This window comes from Metopolophium dirhodum, chromosome 8 (genome assembly GCF_019925205.1).
Source record: "Metopolophium dirhodum isolate CAU chromosome 8, ASM1992520v1, whole genome shotgun sequence".
Classification (NCBI taxonomy): domain Eukaryota; kingdom Metazoa; phylum Arthropoda; class Insecta; order Hemiptera; family Aphididae; genus Metopolophium; species Metopolophium dirhodum.
In genome coordinates this window covers 22367437-22385720 of record NC_083567.1, presented here as the reverse complement: position 1 = coordinate 22385720, position 18284 = coordinate 22367437, and the positions used below count along the sequence as shown (strand labels likewise).

General features: G+C 37.6%; 1 protein-coding gene and 1 long non-coding RNA gene across 2 annotated transcripts; one reads left to right on the top strand and one right to left on the bottom strand.

Annotated features, from left to right (window-relative positions):
- The first annotated feature begins 591 nt into the window (after positions 1-591).
- LOC132950608 (uncharacterized) lies at positions 592-2301 on the top strand. The gene is made up of 2 exons (XR_009665226.1): positions 592-847; positions 1905-2301. It is a non-coding gene; the product is annotated as an uncharacterized LOC132950608 (long non-coding RNA).
- Positions 2302-6523: 4222 nt separating this feature from the next.
- On the bottom strand, positions 6524-9499 carry LOC132951372 (uncharacterized). The gene has a single exon (XM_061023185.1). It carries the CDS (start codon positions 9497-9499, stop codon positions 6524-6526), a length of 2976 nt encoding a protein of 991 aa, XP_060879168.1.
- Positions 9500-18284: the final 8785 nt, after the last annotated feature.

Genomic DNA, 18284 nt, shown 5'->3' with positions numbered 1-18284 from the left:
AGGATCAAGACTCTCTAACAAGGATCAAGGGATCATACATCAGAACATACTAAATCATACTACCTGTACAGTTGTATTCAATTATTATTTAATTTATTTTAACTATTTTTTCAAGGAATCTTTCCAGAAGTGTCTGAACAAACCAACGCTGAAATCTTCGCCGTGGTCTTTTACGCACAATAATGACTAATGGCCCCTAAAAATAAATTAATCTTTGAACTCGTATAACATCAATGCAAAATGGTTAAATAATAATAAAGCATTTAGCATATCATCGTAAAGATCGTAATTCGTAAGTCGGTAAATTTTACAGGAGAGGAAAAAACTTTTCAATCATTTCGTCGGTCAAACTTCACTAGTTCATTTGTTCTAATTCACAAAAGTCGTATCTCTATAATTTATTACAGTGATAATCATATACAGATATAATTCATTATAACATGAAATGTTTACATTTTTTTTTAAATTTATATTTTAATTTTATAGGATAACAAACTAACGTTTGTTGTTTTTTATCAAGTTTACATAGGTAAAAATGTTTTTGCTGTGCTAATGTTCACACAGATATTAATATGATTTATTAAACGTTTGAGGATTACATATTATTAATTCAGTAGGTATAATATTTATTTATAATTTAAGCAGGTGTATCTGGCAAAACACAATTCAAAATATTTAAACTTGATTAATTGTTAAAACTCGTATAAAAGGGATACCACTTTACATAAAAACTCATTAGAAATACTAAATTATATTAAAATATTATTGAGTACAACATCAATACAAACTAAAAATGAACTTTAAATTCATCATTGCCATGGCAATTTTCATCATCGTTAGTATGTTTGTAAGTATCAACATGTTATATCGTAGTTTATGGTTATATTATATAAGTTATAATTTGTATGTGTTTTATTCATATGAGCTGAAATAATGAAGTAGGAAAATTGAAATGTTATAAAATATAATAAAAAAATGTAATATTTCTAGACGTAGGTCAGGCAACGTTAAAAATGTGCAAATTATATGTTAAGCATATGGAATGCGTTTACGAAATGATATTATTATTGCCAAACTACTGGGTATCGCTTAACTGAACCACTTAGAATATTATTAAAGTAAAATAACTGAAATAACTTAACATATTTGTTTATATTATGCTATGAGGTATGATTACGTACTTTTAACTTTTATTATAGCCGATACTATCAACACTTGAAAAATAATAGTTTACATTCAATAAATTGTGTAAATTAAATGTTATATTATAATAACTTTAGTTCAAACTAACAAAAATAAAATAATATGATTCAAACCAATAGGTACATGCATTAGAAATAAATATTTTGTGATCGCATTTTCTCGAATCTATTTCAGGGTTTAGTATGTCGTAGATAAAATTATCCTCTGAGACAATATTATGTGAATATATTATTATTATTATTATTTGAACTATATGTCTACATGTATACAGGTACGCCAAAAATAAAATAGAAATTATGTAAATTATGTAAATTCCGCGTGTTATGTGTTGAGTTTATTTTCACTAGTGCGGAATCGTTGGATTCGAAATATGGAAGAATTTTTTTTTTTCAAAACCGCAGAAAATAAATACCAGACTCTACTATTAAATTCTGAAGTGATTTAAGAGAATTTTAATCACATTTAAATGGTGGTAGTTAGGTACTAGTTAGTGATTTTAATTAGATTAGCTTCTGTAAGGGGATGTAAAACACTGACGGATCTCAAAAAAAATGATTGGTATAGGAGTTACGTTTCTACAACTTCGCATTTAATTAATTTAATTTGAAAGAAAAGTTTGATGGTTACTGCTATTGTTAAGATTAAAATATATAAATGTATTCATAATCAAAGTAATAATTATTTTATTTCTATGTTTTTAGAATTTAGCACAAGTTGATGCACAAGCATCATCTGCTCCTCCCACGACTGGCACACCTACCTCGACTACCACAACAGGCAACAGCACATCTCAACCTCCTAAATCTAGCTCCTAATCTGCAGAACCTCATAACCAACAGCAACTACTTGATAATAATATTCAATATGACTATAGTTGCAAGTCTGATATAAGTTCATAATTTATCTTATATACTTTCTGATGGCTAATGTACCTATTTTATATGCAAATACAATTGTATGCACACTAAGATGTATACTCATATTATATACCCATTAAAATACAAAATATATGATTTATCCAAATTTTAATATGTTATTGTAACATTGCACTTAATAATTATGTATGCTTTCGAAAATAAAAATTTTGAAAAAAATTGATCTTATTCTACTATATTTTTACTTATGGTTATGAAACAACTTCAAATAAAAAAAACACAGATGCCAAAAATATTGGAACATCAGACTTTGTTGAAACACGTAGATATGTCAACTTAATTTATCCTTCAATATCCTTTTTCAAAGTCTCTTTAAGGTTTTCAAGTCTTTAAGGTTTCAAGGTCCATTTCAATGTCCTTTCACTTTCAAAATTTAATCTATATTATATATATTTTGTGCAGCATTTTTGCACAAATTTGCACCAAGTTTCATCGGTTGGGCAGAATAACGTAAAGCTATCCCGAAAATAATTGGAGGGGTCATTGAAACGGTAGTACACCGTTTCTGAAATTTGAAGTTTTGACTGTTTCTGCATCGTTTGTGCAAAAATATGCAACAAGCACCATATTATAATATTTATTATGGCCGAAACTTACCAAAATATCACCAAAAGAATATAAGAAGGCACGAAATTTATTGTATTAAGTTTTCAAATCCAGGTTTTAAAACTAAAAAAAAATATGAAATTTTAAACACCTACAAAATTAATTAGACATATTCGTGATGTTGACGAATTTCGTTAAACTTTGATCTTAAGTCACTAATATTAAATAATTTAGATATTTTGTAATTTTTAAAAAGAATCTATGAGGAACTTTTTACTAATATTTTTACTTATAATTTTTAATCACAAAACAAATTTAAATGTTTATAAATCAAAAAAAGAAACCAATAAACTAAACATTTTCTTATGTCCATAATTTATAAGTTATATCTTATAAGTAGCATAAAAAGATTCAAAATATTTTAAAAATAATATCTTGTCTAGAAAATGTTCAGAATATTAATGCTTGATGAACACATACCTATCAAGTCTCTAAGGTAATATAGTCATTTATTTTTGTCTAGTTGCACTTATTCGGATGGCCATAGTAATATTAAACAAAATTATATATACTATTCATATATATCTATTAAATACATTTTTTATTTGAATAAAATTCCTAGCTAAACTAATATTTATCTGTATGTACAGTTTAACGAATGTTTATACCTACTATTTGAAATATTAATTTTCGATATCATTGGTAAATTAAACTATAAAATTATACAATAATATGACTTTTATTGATTTATTTATTGGTAAACACTAAACTGTTTATATAATATGAATGAAATAAAATTTTAGGTTACATGTCATGTATAAAAATAATAGGTTTTAAATGTATTTTCGTATGACACTTGCGGCGGGTAATTGGATGCGTTATAACCTGTGTGTGAATAGGAGTAGGTAACTTAACACATTACGAAGCTAGGTATAAGACGTACACAAATTGAAGGTGTGCGTTGGTGGCACTAAACATACTTATTATTGCCGACACATATAATACAGTCGTGTTATAAACCGGGGGATATGATCATATCTTACACTTTCCTACTAATCGGGAATGGCGATGTACAAAATAATATCTATATAAACAATAACATATGTCATAACATCTTATCTGCAACGATGGTGATACCACAGAACAAACAGAAGGGAATCATATTTCATTTAACATAGGCTCTTATGGGAGATGATAAAACCACGTCCGACATTTCTAGAATTTAAACGTGCTGCCACGTACCGGGAATTTCCCTTTTTTTCTTTATATCGTACAGCACTGTTTATTCGTTCAAATTTCTAATATATTTTATATTCAAACAATCAAACCGATTTTTTTTTAAGAAATTGCATTTTTACCATTTATCTAAGTACAGAATCTAAGAAAAAGAAAAACTATACATATTTTATTTATCATTATTTAGTAGATGAATGAACAAAAATGCATAGGTACACAGAAGATTACAAAACAAATTACGTACACTAATTTTAAATAATCTAAGCAGTACTAATTTTATTTTTTTTTTTGGAACTTGTGTAATGAGTACACCCAATTGCTGAGAAAAATTGAAGATTTATTCTAAATAAATATACTGGTAGAAGTATGTGACATTGTTACATAACCTGTACCTTTTTCTAGTTTATAACCGACGACGCTGACATAACCTGTACCTATTGTCAGTAGGAATACCTCAAATTCACATTTACTACTCTCTAAGAGCTGTAAAATTTAAAATATTACACAGTATTAATTCAATTTATTTTTTATTTTTTTGTAAAGTTTCAAAAACAAATTACATCATCGTAAACAGTAATTACAAATAATAAAACAAATATAACAATCAACATGCATAACAAGTTAACATTATAATTTATTTAATAGGAAAATTCAGACTTTGATAGTTACCAAATGAGGAATATTAATTATGAAAGCACATTAGTACTTTAGTAAAAAATTACAAAATAATAAAGTTAAACTAAAAATAATAGTAATAATAATAATAATAATAATAATAATAAAATTAATACAAACAAAAATCATAAATTACAAAATATGAATTGCAGATTAACAGTGTAGCCACAAACCACAGAAAACTTAAAAAAAGAGAATTTCTCGGTACGTGGCAGCACGTTTAAAATCTAGAAATGTCGGACGGTATTTCGATAAGCCTTAAGATTCCCTTCTGTTTGTTCTGTGGTGATACTATGATAGTGGCTTGAACCGACAACAGCTGACTCCTGGGCACGATGATGGACGACACTGGTACCAATGGACAACACCAAGCGGGACTGGGGCACCTACCGACGCACCGGCGATGATGCAATTGGCACACCTGACTGGTGCGGCGCTCGCGGCGTAACGGCGTACAGCAGGGCACAGTGGGAAACCACGTGGAAACGCAAAGTCGGCCGATCGCGAACCACTATGGACCGGCGAACGGGGACGGACACACGCACTCAACAACGCGACAACGCGACAAACGAGACCGGTATAACGCACGGACAACAAAAACAACAAACAGGCACACGTGGATTAATGACGGCGTGTATGCGAAAAAAAGCGCGGTCGGTGGACGGATCCGGACACTAGACCAACGATAAAAGATGGCGCGGGTAGAACAACAAAACAAGTCGACCGGCCAAGCACGGACGTGCGGGCAGAACTGGTTGACGGTGATATTCCCCGGCTAGAAGCGCGCCACCAGTGCGATCAAGGGTGGTGGAGGGGAACGGGGTTCAACTTCACGAATGTTCGGCACCCGACGCGATGTACAGCGGGACAACAACGCTGTTGCCCAAACATACTCCCCCCATGGGAGGCGCAGCCTCACATCCGCTGATGCATTGGTATAACTGGATGATGACGACGGCTTTTCGGAGTCAGTTCTGGCCTGTTATCACTTACCACCAAAAAAAAAATACAACAAAACGACGTACTACATAATATAAACCAAAATAAGGGGGGTGCTGTTACAGTAGCACAAGAATACATAAAAAAAAACATAAATATAATGGAGTTCGCTTATGTAACGGGAAACACACATAGGCGAACAGAGCGTGGGGATCACCTAACAGGGGGTACCTGGACGGGTCCCTTCGGTGGGCAGAACGACCAACTTCACAACGGGGCAGGTTACTTCGCCGTGGGCGGTTCGCAAACGGGCCACGCGTACTGCACCGTCGGCTCCTGGCAATAGTGCGATCACCCGTCCCATTCTCCACGATAGGGGGGGAGACTGGTTGTCCCGGATGACGACGACATCGTTTAGGCGAACATTTGGGGCCCCGGTGGACCATTTGGTGCGTGCCTGCAGCGTGGTCAAGTATTCGGTGGACCATTGCCTCCAGAACGCCTGGTGACATTGGTCTAACAGCTTCCACCGGTTCACGAGACTGGACTTGTCCTCCGATGACGTCTGAGGTGGCACGGCAAGCAGTGGTTGGCCGATGAGAAAGTGTCCAGGTCGGCTGGATCGGATGACAGCGGGGTGAGTGGGCGTGAGTTAAGGACAGCCTCCACTCTACACAGGACTGTCGTAAATTCTTCGTATGAAAAGTGGTGATTGCCCATTACACGGACCAATAATCTTTTCGTGGAACGCACTGCAGCCTCCCATAATCCGCCGAAGTGTGGTGCACTGGGCGGGTTGAAATGCCAGGAACAATGTGGGCGCGAATCACTTAGCGCGGCTTGCCCCTCTGGGCTATTGATTAACGTGTGCAACTGCCGGTCGGCCCCCACAAAGTTGGTCCCGCAGTCGCTGAAAACGTCGGACGGCGGACCACGCCGGGCAACGAATCTGTCAAATGCCGCGAGGAACGCGGCCGTAGATAGCTCGGTCACAACCTTGGGTGACACGCCTTCACCGCGAAACATACAAAAACAGCCACATACACCTTAAACGATCGTGCTTTGCGAAGGCGGGTCTCTTGTAACTGCAATGGACCAGCGAAATCAATATCCACTCGCGCGAACGGCCGACACTGTTGAACACGGCCTGGTGGCAGATCAGCCATCAACGGTTGAGGTGGTTGATGGTCAAATCGGACGCAGATGGTACATTCACTGCTGATTTGATGTAGCACTGATCTTACGGACATTATCCAAAATTGTAGGGACACCATGGCGGTCACAACTCGAGGTCCGGCATGACAGCTGATGCGATGCCAATGACGACACACCAACAAGGCCAAGCGCGAGTGTTTTGCTAGTAATATCGGGTGCTGACGGTCATATGGCAGCATTGAGTGACGCAATCGCCCACCCACTCGAATGACGCCGGAGGGATCAATGAACGGGCACAGATGGGCGAGCGGTTTGGCTGCCACACGGAGACGGTGAGATAACTCGTGCCGTAATTGTGCAAAAAACTTACGTTGGGACTCGATCACCAGCGCCTGAAGTGCCGCGTCGAGTTCATAACGGGTGATGGCCGCCCGTCGCGTAACCCATACGCGATGGCGGCAGCGATTTGTAAATCGATACACATGGGCCACAACGCGAACCAACTTGTCGTAAGACGAAAACTCGTCGAACCATTCAACAGCGGGAGGTTGAACGTTGACGGTCACGGATAGAACGCGCAATTCGGGCAAGTCGTTCAGCGGCAGTATGGCGGCTCCGACCGGCCACGGTGACGGACAACGCCGTAGAAACTCAGGACCCTGCCAATAAAGCTTTAATGCTGGAAGCTCGGACGGTAACACACCGCGTGAAGCACAATCGGCGGGATTGTCCGCGGATGGAATGTGTGCCCACACGCAACTCGGTATTAGCGTGTTAATTCTGTGAACCCGATTTGACACGTATATTTTAAACGACTCGTGGCGATTGACCAACCAGGACAGGACAATCGTTGAGTCCGTCCATGCATGTACACCGACAATGTTGACCTGAGGATCGAGAATACACTTGACGCGGTATAACCAACGCGCCAATAACTCAGCGGCGTTCAACTCGAGCCGCGGGATGGTCAACGATTTCATCGGCGCTAGCTTGGTTTTCGCGCCAACCAGCGAGATCGAAGCGTCCTCCCGATCGTCCAACACGCGGAGGTATACGACAGCGGCGCATCCATTCTGTGACGCATCACAAAATCCTAACAATAGACAACGGCCGGCGGACTGCGTGCTAAAGTGTCGAGGAATGTTTATTTGACGGAGGCAAGCCAATGATTCGATGAAAGTGGACCATTCCTGGTGAAGATCATTCGGAAGAGAGTCGTCCCATCCAAGATTGCAGGACCACGTTCGTTGCATTATGTGCTTCGCGTAGAAGGTGGCCGGCGAAAATATGCCCAACGGATCGAAAATGCGCGCGATTAACGATAAAACGCCGCGTTTGGTGAATACGGGTGGTGAGTCACAACGGATGGCGCACCCAAAAACGTCATCGATCGGCTGCCATTGCAGGCCGAGAACCTTGACGCCACCCCCATCCACAGCATCAAAAGGTAACGGACCCGTCACACGGGCAGAGGCGGGTATACTGTCGAGGACCGCAGGATAGTTATTGGACCACTTCTTCAACTCCAAGTTGGATTTACCGAGGACGTTGATCATATCACGTTGGAGCTTGAGAACACCGTCGACCGTATCGGCGCCTACACATATGTCATCGACATAAGTTTGTTGCAACAGCGCTCGCCGAATGTCGTCTTGACCGGCGCAATCCGTTTCGGCGATGGCGGCTAACACGCGGAGCGCCAAGAACGGGGCACAATTCAGGCCGTATGTCACCGTATTTAACTCACATTCCACGAGTTTATCGTGAGGTGACGCGTGCCATAAGATGTGCTGGAGTGGACGATATTCAGGCGCTACCAGCACCTGACGATACATTTTACAAATGTCGGCAGTGAACGCGAATTTGTGCACCCGAAATCTGGTCAAAATGTCCACTATGTCCTGCTGAAACTTCGGACCTTGATACATACAACTATTTAGTGACGTCCCATCATGGGACACAGCGGAAGCGTCGAATACGACGCGAATTTTAAAGTCACCGTTGGACTGTGTGCACACTGCCTGGTGGGGGATGATGTAATTCCCTGGGCTCGTGGCCACGGACATGTGACCGAGCGCGAGATATTCAAACATGAAGTCACAATATGCCCCGCGCAGAGATGTGTCGGACGTCAGTTTCCGTTCGAGGGATTCGAAACGCTTGAGCGCGACGGAACGTGAACCTGGGAACGACAATTGTGGTACTGGCTTACGCGTTGGTAGCGGCACTTGAAACCGACCGGAAGGCAATCGCTTGTGTTCGGCGAGGAATTGACTCTCACACCACCCATCGTCGGTAAAAGATGGCGGAGCTGCGTCTGGTTCTTCGACGGTCCAAAATGTATCCATCAGAGCTTCAATAGACGTGGCTAAGGACACCGGTGTAGTGACAAGATGACAGGTGGCCGCCGCCGGAATTGGCCCGATTAGGACCCAACCGAAGATTGAACCAAAAGCAGTGGGTAAGGCATCGTCGATTTTAATTTGTCGACCGTCCAGAATGGCGGAAAACACGTCGACCCCAAGTAACATGTCCACCGGAGATGCCACGTTGAACTGTGGATCGGTGAGTGCGAGGGTGGAAAAACGATCCTTGATATCCACGGGAAGCGAGGTGCGCGGCATGTCACTTGTAATAGACGGCAGTACCCAGGCTTGGACAATTAACGCGGGTTCGGTAGCGAACCGCGGCCTGATGTCACACTCGACGACACCCTTTACGTTGACGACAGGCGTGCCGGATATGCCACTTACCGGCATTGTCCACGGACGAGGACGGAAACCAAGGCGGGTCGAACACGCCACTGTCATGGCACTAATCTAGGACGCGGAATCGACCAGAGCGCGAACCGTTTGCCAAGATCCGGCCCTGTCGCGCACGTGAATCAACGCGGTGCCTAGCAAGACCGTTGGTATCGCACTCGAACGCGGTGCCAACGCGGCTGCGCAACACGACGGTGTTTCCCCCCCTCTGTCACCGCCTTCCTCTTGGCGGGTGGGAGTAACACCATGTAACAATGTGTGATGTTTTTTCGAACACTGGTGACATCGCGACTTTGATGAACAGGCGCGGATAAAATGATTACCGCTGAGGCAATTAAAACAAACTTTATTTTCATGGGCCCATCGATTCCGATCGTCCAGTGACCATGATCGGAACTTCGGACACGAGCTGATGCTGTGCGAACCCTGACAACATGAACATGAGCTGGTGGTAGTCTGCGAATGACGCTCCGTTGGTTTCACGGCGACGAGCGCCACGGGATTACATTTCCCCGCGCGGTGACTGACGTACGGCCCGGTAATAGGCTGCGGCTTCGGTTTGGCATTAGTCGTCCGCGGCTCGCCCACATTTTCTAAGACGGTAATACGATCCCGCACGAATTTCAGTAGTTTATCGACTGTTGGATAAACCTCGTTACTTGCCATGGTGGATACGAATAATTTGCGAGTGGCGAGCGGTAACGCACGGAAAGCCGAAGTAAACAGAATGAACGACCCGAGGTCGGGAATGTCCATCGCGGATAATAACGAAATATTTTCGTCAAATGTAGACAAAAAAAACGGTTAAGTCGTGCAATGACTCCTGCGACGACGACGGCGCGTTTAACACTTTTTCTAACAACGGGGTCGCGACCATGCGTGGGCGGTGGAAACGAGCGGACAAAGTTGACCATATCAACTGATAGTTATCATCAGACGCGGGTATACTGCGAATCGCGTCCAAAGCCGCACCATGCAAACACCCAGTCAAATAATACAACTTATCGACGTTCGACAGGTACTGGCGGCTAGCGACTTGCTTAGTGAATGTAATATTTATTTTTATTGATTTGCGTTTCTACGGCAAAAACAAAGCGTTACGCAAGATCGATTAGAAATTTTATCCATCCCACAAGCATATCGATCTTAAAATCGATTTCACGATATGGCTACGACATATATATACAAACCTATTCTAAACTATAACTACCATTTATGTTTTATAATATAAGTTGGCCAATTGTGAGAAAACGATTGCCCGGGATAGATCCTTCCCTATGACCTTTTTTTCAATGTTTAATATCTGATATTTAATAATCAAATAAAGCATATTAAAAAATCAACCCTATCTCCCGGGTGGGAGGGGCCTTGTGAAAATCATTTATTCACCACTGGAGTAGGCATTTGGGTACTATATATTGATTGTAAAAGATTAAAAGAAATATTACAAATATTGTAAAAATCACTTACCCGATCGACTTCTTCTGGCGTTGCAATAGAATATGAAATTCGAATGTAGGGACTTGGGTTTTCAGCATTGGCTGATAACGCATATCCAAGAGCTAAAATTATTAATTTATGTAAACATCTATCAGTTACTAGTTTTTTACAGGATAAATGTATAGTTCATAACTCGGTGGTGGACGGTGTGTTGTGATAATGTGGTGGTGGGGAGGTGGGGTAAATATACATCACATACGTACGCGATCATCGGTAGCGGATCAGTGGAAGAGGGGTGGGGGTTTGTATACAAAATATCTATCGGTCACGTGATGAGTAGACGGGTTCAGGTGGAGGGGTAAATATACGTCACGCACGTACGCAATCAAGGATCAAGACTCTCTAACAAGGATCAAGGGATCAAGGGATCATACATCAGAACATACTAAATCATACTACCTGTACAGTTGTATTTAATTATTATTTAATTTATTTAAACTATTTTTTTCAAGGAATATTTCCAGAAGCGTCTGAACAACGTCACGTACGTACGCAATCAAGGACCAAGACTCTCCAACAAGGATCAAGGATCAAGACTTTCTAACAAGGATCAAGGGATCATACATCAGAACGTACTAAATCATACTACCTGTACAGACTGGTGGAGAGACGAATACCGAGGAAAAGAGAGTTTTATAGTACTTTGACGGAGACCGGGATAAAGGAGAGTGACTTTGAGCATGTGAAGGAGGTCTGGGACCACTTTGGTTGCAGAATGCTAGGTGAATATTCTGATTTATATTTAAAAATCGACGTTTTATTGTTGGCAGACGTTTTTGAAAATTTTCGTGATGTCTGTATGAAGACATACAATTTGGATGCAACACACTACTTCACCGCACCCGGACTGAGCTTTGACGCAATGTTGACTTTTACAGGTCAATTTACAGCTGCTGACTGAGAATCTAAGTCTAGTGTTAGAAAGTCATGTGTTATAAGATCAGATATTCCCCAAGGTGGTCACTTGTCTCCCTGCTTTTTTCGTTATTTATAAATGGAATTACGAAGGCTGTTCCTAAGTGTAGATTCCTTATGTTCGCTGACGACCTGAAACTTTTCCGAAAAATTGAATCTGAAGCTGACTGTCTCGCCCTTCAGAACGAGTTAGATTCCATTAGCTTATGGTTTAGCACTCTTGGCCTCCAATTTAATACTAATAAATGCAAAGCTATGTCCTTCACCAGGCGCCGGTTGGTATTCGATTATTCTTACACTATCAATGGTTCAGTGATTGATAGAGTTGCAAGCAATAGCGACTTGGGCGTTATTTTCACTGCTGATCTGAACTTCCGCCCTCACATTGACTCCATCTGCTGCCGAGCCCTCAAATCGCTTGGCTTCGTAATGCGCACCATGAATGAGTTCAAGCTGTCTGAAGACTGTCTACTGCTCTTTAGTCCGAAGCATGCTAGAGTATGCGTCTGTGCTCTGGGACCCGTTTGTGGTAACTGATTCTTGCCACTTAGAGCGAGTACAAAGGCGCTTTCTATCGTCTGCAGCTTACATGCTAAAAATTGTCCATCCTCCTCATGACTATACTCCAGTATTGCGCGCACTTGGCCTTACATCTTTAGTAGATAGGCGCGTTAAAGCTAATCTGGCCTTTTTAAAAAAATTAATCGATGGTTCCTTAAACGCCCCTTCACTGCTCGTCCAAGTAAACTTTAAAGTTCCTCATCGGGCCACAAGGTCTCGAGTTCCTTTTGCAGTACCTCTCCACTGTACCAATTACGGTAAAAAACAAACCAATTGACCGCATGATGCGGTTGGATAACGAGGACCCCTCCTTTCTCAGTTTACCTTAATATTCTGTTATTTTTGTACATTTGTTGTATGTAATTTTACTTGTGTCCTAATTATTTTAGTTTATATTTACTGTGCCTGTAATTCTGCTGTATTTTTTAGGCCGTCACCCCTTGTATATGTTAGCTATCTTATTTTACTGAATTATTGTTATGTACTGTACTAAATAAGGAATTTTTTATTCCGTGAATTAATTAATAAATAAATAAATAAATATTATAATATTAAGTGTCATAAAAATCAAATGTTATAAAATATATTTCTCATAAAAATCATATGTCATAAAAGTTATGTACCTATTATAAAAATTACAGTAGATATAAAAAATTGAATTAACTATATATTCTGTGTGAATTAAAATGTTTATGTTAAACAATTTAAAAAAAAGGAATAATTGTAAAAATGTTTAAAGTTTTAAATTTGAAGCAATTGCTTTAAGAAATAAATCTTCATCTCTTGAAGTCATTAACGCATAAGCTAATGGAACAACTGTTCTGTTATTTCCTCTTTCAACTGATCCATGAATAACAAATAATTGATTAAATAATGTAGGACAAGATTTAAATGTGCCGTCCATTACCCAAAATGACGCATTTTTTAAAATCAAACAATTTTCTATTGTAGTAAATATCATGACATAATCATTTTTACGATAAAATGACTTAATTAAAAACAATTTATTGTCTAATGTATGTTGAAGATTTTCGGGAATAATAATTTCGGAAATTGATTTTGGCTCTTTACACTCCTTACCCATTCTCCGTCGTTTAGTTAAACATCCAACCGAGTTTTTAGAAATTAGTGAAAAAGTTGCGACAGACGTTGACATTATAGATTCTTGATAAATATTTGAAGCACTATCATTTGTTTCATCGGCTTTTCGTTTGACGCCTTGTTTAACTTTTTTTATTTGTAAATATTGTGGGTCTGGCCCATGAGAATGATCATTAGTTGAAAAAGGCTTACCTTTTGGATCAATTATATGAATATTATTTTTTATGATAGTCTGTATCCGTGCTCCGCATCGACAAATCCAATAAAATACAAGATTATCGTCAATTTTTCGTTGATATTGTCTATTGAATATATATAAATAGCCATTAATATCCAATGTATCACGCTTCTCATGAATGGATGGAGTGACGGTCAAACTTAATTCCATTTTCATTAAATTATACAAAAACTTTAAAAAATAACTTTTTGTAGACTGAGTTACTCATGACAAACTATATTCTTAACTGCCTCTTGCACGATATAATTGTGCATCACCACGCCGCACCGATAACAAATAAAGATAACATTTAGCTAAAACGATTAAACAATAAGGAACATGTATGTATGTAGGTACTCTAATAATATTATATTATAACACATGATTTTTATGAGAAATCCGTTTTATAACACATGACTCTTATGAGACTTAAATTTATAACACATGACTTTTGAACACTTGACATAGTACCGCTGACTGATTATGACATATGTTGTTAATGTTTAAAAATGGTTAGTATTAAATATTATTATTTTTTAAAAATATTATTTAAAATATATATATATTTAATAATCTTATATATATATTTTTTTTTTTTTTTATTGATCTTGAGCCCGGCAGCTGAGGCCATTAGCTATTTTTAGTTTTTACTGTAGGTTATTAAGTCGGTAGGGGGAGGAACACGTATGTGTTTAGTTTGGCAGAATTTTTGATTGGGCACCCGTAGGTATCTGCCATGCCCGGGTGGGGGATGGCGGCACTTGTTCTCCGGACACCGTGACTTGCACGGAGAAAAATGCCGCCTGGTGGTCGAGGATCGAACTCGGACCGGCTGTGCCGAATCCGTCACGTTAGACCGCTCGGCCACCTCGTCCCCCAAAACTTATATATTTGTATAGGTATTTGTGGTGGATTGGTACAGGCAAGTATGAGGTACGCAAAGGCGAATAATATAAAGACCTCAGACTATGACAAGACTAAAGATAAATCGTGATTGATATATCAGGACTGTAAATATATTTATTTGTTTATATATTTTTATTTTATTTTGTCTTGTGTGGCCTGATAAACCCTAACTATTGTATCATTCTTCAACAAGGGTTGAGAGTGAACATACCAAACCTTTGTATATTAAAACTTTGTATATTCTAACACCCCGCTACCACAATGTACATGAAGTTGGCCCCCCCCACTTTGTCCGAATGACTTCAAAATACCACCACATAATTGCAAATTAATTGCAAATAATTGCAAATCGAGTTTCATTAATTGCAAATCACCCAGTTTTGAGTAAACTCAAATTCAAAATTGGGGGGGCTAACTTCATGTAGCCCCCCCACTTTGTCTGATTAATTTCAAAATACCACCAAATAATTGCAAATTCATTGCAACTAATTGCAAATCAAGTTTGACTAATTGCAAATCATTTTTTATATTTTTTACGAATTTTTCAATTTTTAAGCCAGCCCCCCCACATTGCCCGATTCATTTCAAAATGCCGCCAAATAATTGCAAATTAATTGCAACTAATTGCAAATCGAGTTTGGCTAATTGCAAATCATTTTTTATATTTTTTACGAATTTTTCAATTTTTTAGCCAACCCCCCACTTTGCCCGATTCATTTCAAAATGCCACCAAATAATTGCAAATTAATTGCAACTAATTGCAAATCAAGTTTGGCTAATTGCAAATTATTTTTTATATTTTTTACGAATTTTTCAATTTTTTAGCCAGCCCCCCCACATTGCCCGATTCATTTCAAAATGCCATCAAATAATTGCAAATTAATTGCAACTAATTGCAAATCGAGTTTGGCTAATTGCAAATAATTTTTTATATTTTTTACGAATTTTTCAATTTTTTAGCCAGCCCCCTCCCACTTTGCCCGATTCATTTCAAAATGCCACCAAATAATTCCAAATTAATTGCAACTAATTGCAAATCGAGTTTGGCTAATTGCAAATCATTTTTTATATTTTTTACGAATTTTTCAATTTTTTAGCCAGGCCATTTGTTATCTTAGAAGACATACTTCCTTACCTAGATACATTTTATTTAAATCATATTAATATTTTTTTTTACTAAAATTGCTCTATCAGAACACTATCCAATTAGTACATAATATTACTAAATCACTGTATGCACCTATTAACTATTAGTTACTTTATGTTCAAGTAGGTAAAGAAATATATTTGTTATTTAAGTATAATACAAATTAGTTTTTTCTACCTACCATATTATCTAGATAAAAGTTAGGTAATCTAATCTAATCTAGATAAATATCAAATTTATTTATCTTTATCTGTAGCTAGATAAATGTATATACAATTATCTGTATCGTATCTAGAAATAGGTTTTCATTATTTATTCTCAACACTGTATGTAACCACATAGATTATTCTTTTCCATTCAATTAGTGGCTGTTAATTTTTAATATTACCATATTAAGTTGTTTTTTTCTATAAATTTGACATTTATCTAGATTAGATTAGATTACCTAACTTTTATCTAGATAATATGGTAGGTAGAAAAAACTAATTTGTATTATACTTAAATAACAAATATATTTCTTTACCTACTTGAACATGAAGTAACTAATAGTTAATAGGTGCATACAGTGATTTAGTTGTTACAATTAGTTGCAATTAAGTTGCAATTATTTGGCGGCATTTTGAAATGAATCGGGCAAAGTGGGGGGACTGGCTAAAAAATTGAAAAATTCGTAAAAAATATAAAAAATGATTTGCAATTAGCCAAACTCGATTTGCAATTAGTTGCAATTAATTTGCAATTATTTGGCGGCATTTTGAAATGAATCGGGCAAAGTGGGGAGGCCTCGCTAAAAAATTGAAAAATTCGTAAAAAATATAAAAAATGATTTGCAATTAGCCAAACTCGATTTGCAATTAGTTGCAATTAATTTGCAATTATTTTACGGCATTTTGAAATGAATCGGGCAATGTGGGGGGGCTGGCTAAAAAATTGAAAAATTCGTAAAAAATATAAAAAATGATTTGCAATTAGTCAAACTCGATTTGCAATTAGTTGCAATGAATTTGCAATTATTTGGCGGTATTTTGAAATGAATCGGACAAAGAGGGGGGCTACATGAAGTTGCCCCCCCCCCCCCCAAATTTTGAATTTGAGTTTACTCAAAACTGGGTGATTTGCAATTAATGAAACTCGATTTGCAATTATTTGCAATTAATTTGCAATTATGTGGTGGTATTTTGAAGTCATTCGGACAAAGTGGGGGGGCCAACTTCATGTACATGCTACCACATCCTTCGTCAACCGCCTTAATAAAAATAATATTATCATCAAATAATTACATATTTATAAAAATGAAACATACAATTCTGGGTATGTCGTCATCTTTTTTAAGGTTTCATCGAACGATCGTTTTGTATTCATGTAATATCTTTAGAAACCCAGATGTTAGACTATATAGTCGTGTTTTTAACGTTGAACCGTACATTTGTGTTATTTCGTCCTTTTGATTAGTTTTGTTTATTTAAATTTTTTATATTTTCAAAATAATTATGTGTCGTATAGTTTTCGAAGTCAACATCTCACCTAACAAAGGAATTTTACAAAATGCGTAAGTGTTAGTAATTTTTAATTATTTTGATATATATTTATATAATATATTTTTTTTAATCAGTGAAATGATTGAGTTGCCGGTCGTTCGGGCAGCTAACCCAGCTGACACGATTATTCATTTAAGACGGTTGTATCATAAATATTCACTTATCCAAAATTCAGGTGAGAGGAAGAGGATACGGACAACACATGCGAGATCACTTTCTCGGGGGTGTAATATAGAGTTGAGAGTTTTGTTTATGTTGATGCGTGAAAGTCACTATGATCGCTCGATTCCTGAAGATGAGGTTTTAGTAAGTTTTAACATACGAATATTCAAATATTGTAGATATTCAAATATTAGAAATGAAATAGACGATAAATGTCCTAACCATTCTGTCATATTAACATTTTGACTTCCACACTTTTCGTTTTATTCTACATAGAATAAGAAACCTGAACTAAATATTTACTAAAAATGAACTAATAAATAATATTTTCCTTATTACCACACATCAGTTTATATTATTTCAGAAAAACTATAATTACTATCTTTACTCACATAATATTATATTATATTATATCTATTTTTACCTAGCATCATGTTTCTCAAAATAGTTGAAAATATTTCAAAAAACCATAATTCTAACAAAGTAAATGTTTAAATCAAATGTTTCACCCCTCCTTCACTATAAAATGTTTGAGATCAACGGACGGTCGGTACATTACCCCGTGTGGTACACGGGATCGGTCAGTGTGTATCCAGTTTTTTGTCCGGTGTACACACATTTCACGTTTACAGTTTTTGTCAACAGATTATTTCAGATACGGATTTACCTACTTATATGAGATTTTTATTTACCATAGTAGGTATTTATTATTTTAGATTCTGAGCGAAGCGATGAATGTATTGATTTTACAATGATGTGTGTTTTTTTTTTTAATTTTTATTATTT

What these genes read in the sequence shown, in the direction of transcription:
- LOC132951372 (XM_061023185.1), bottom strand. Translation starts at nt 9,499, where the DNA reads ATGACAGTGGCGTGTTCGACCCGCCTTGGTTTCCGTCCTCGTCCGTGG.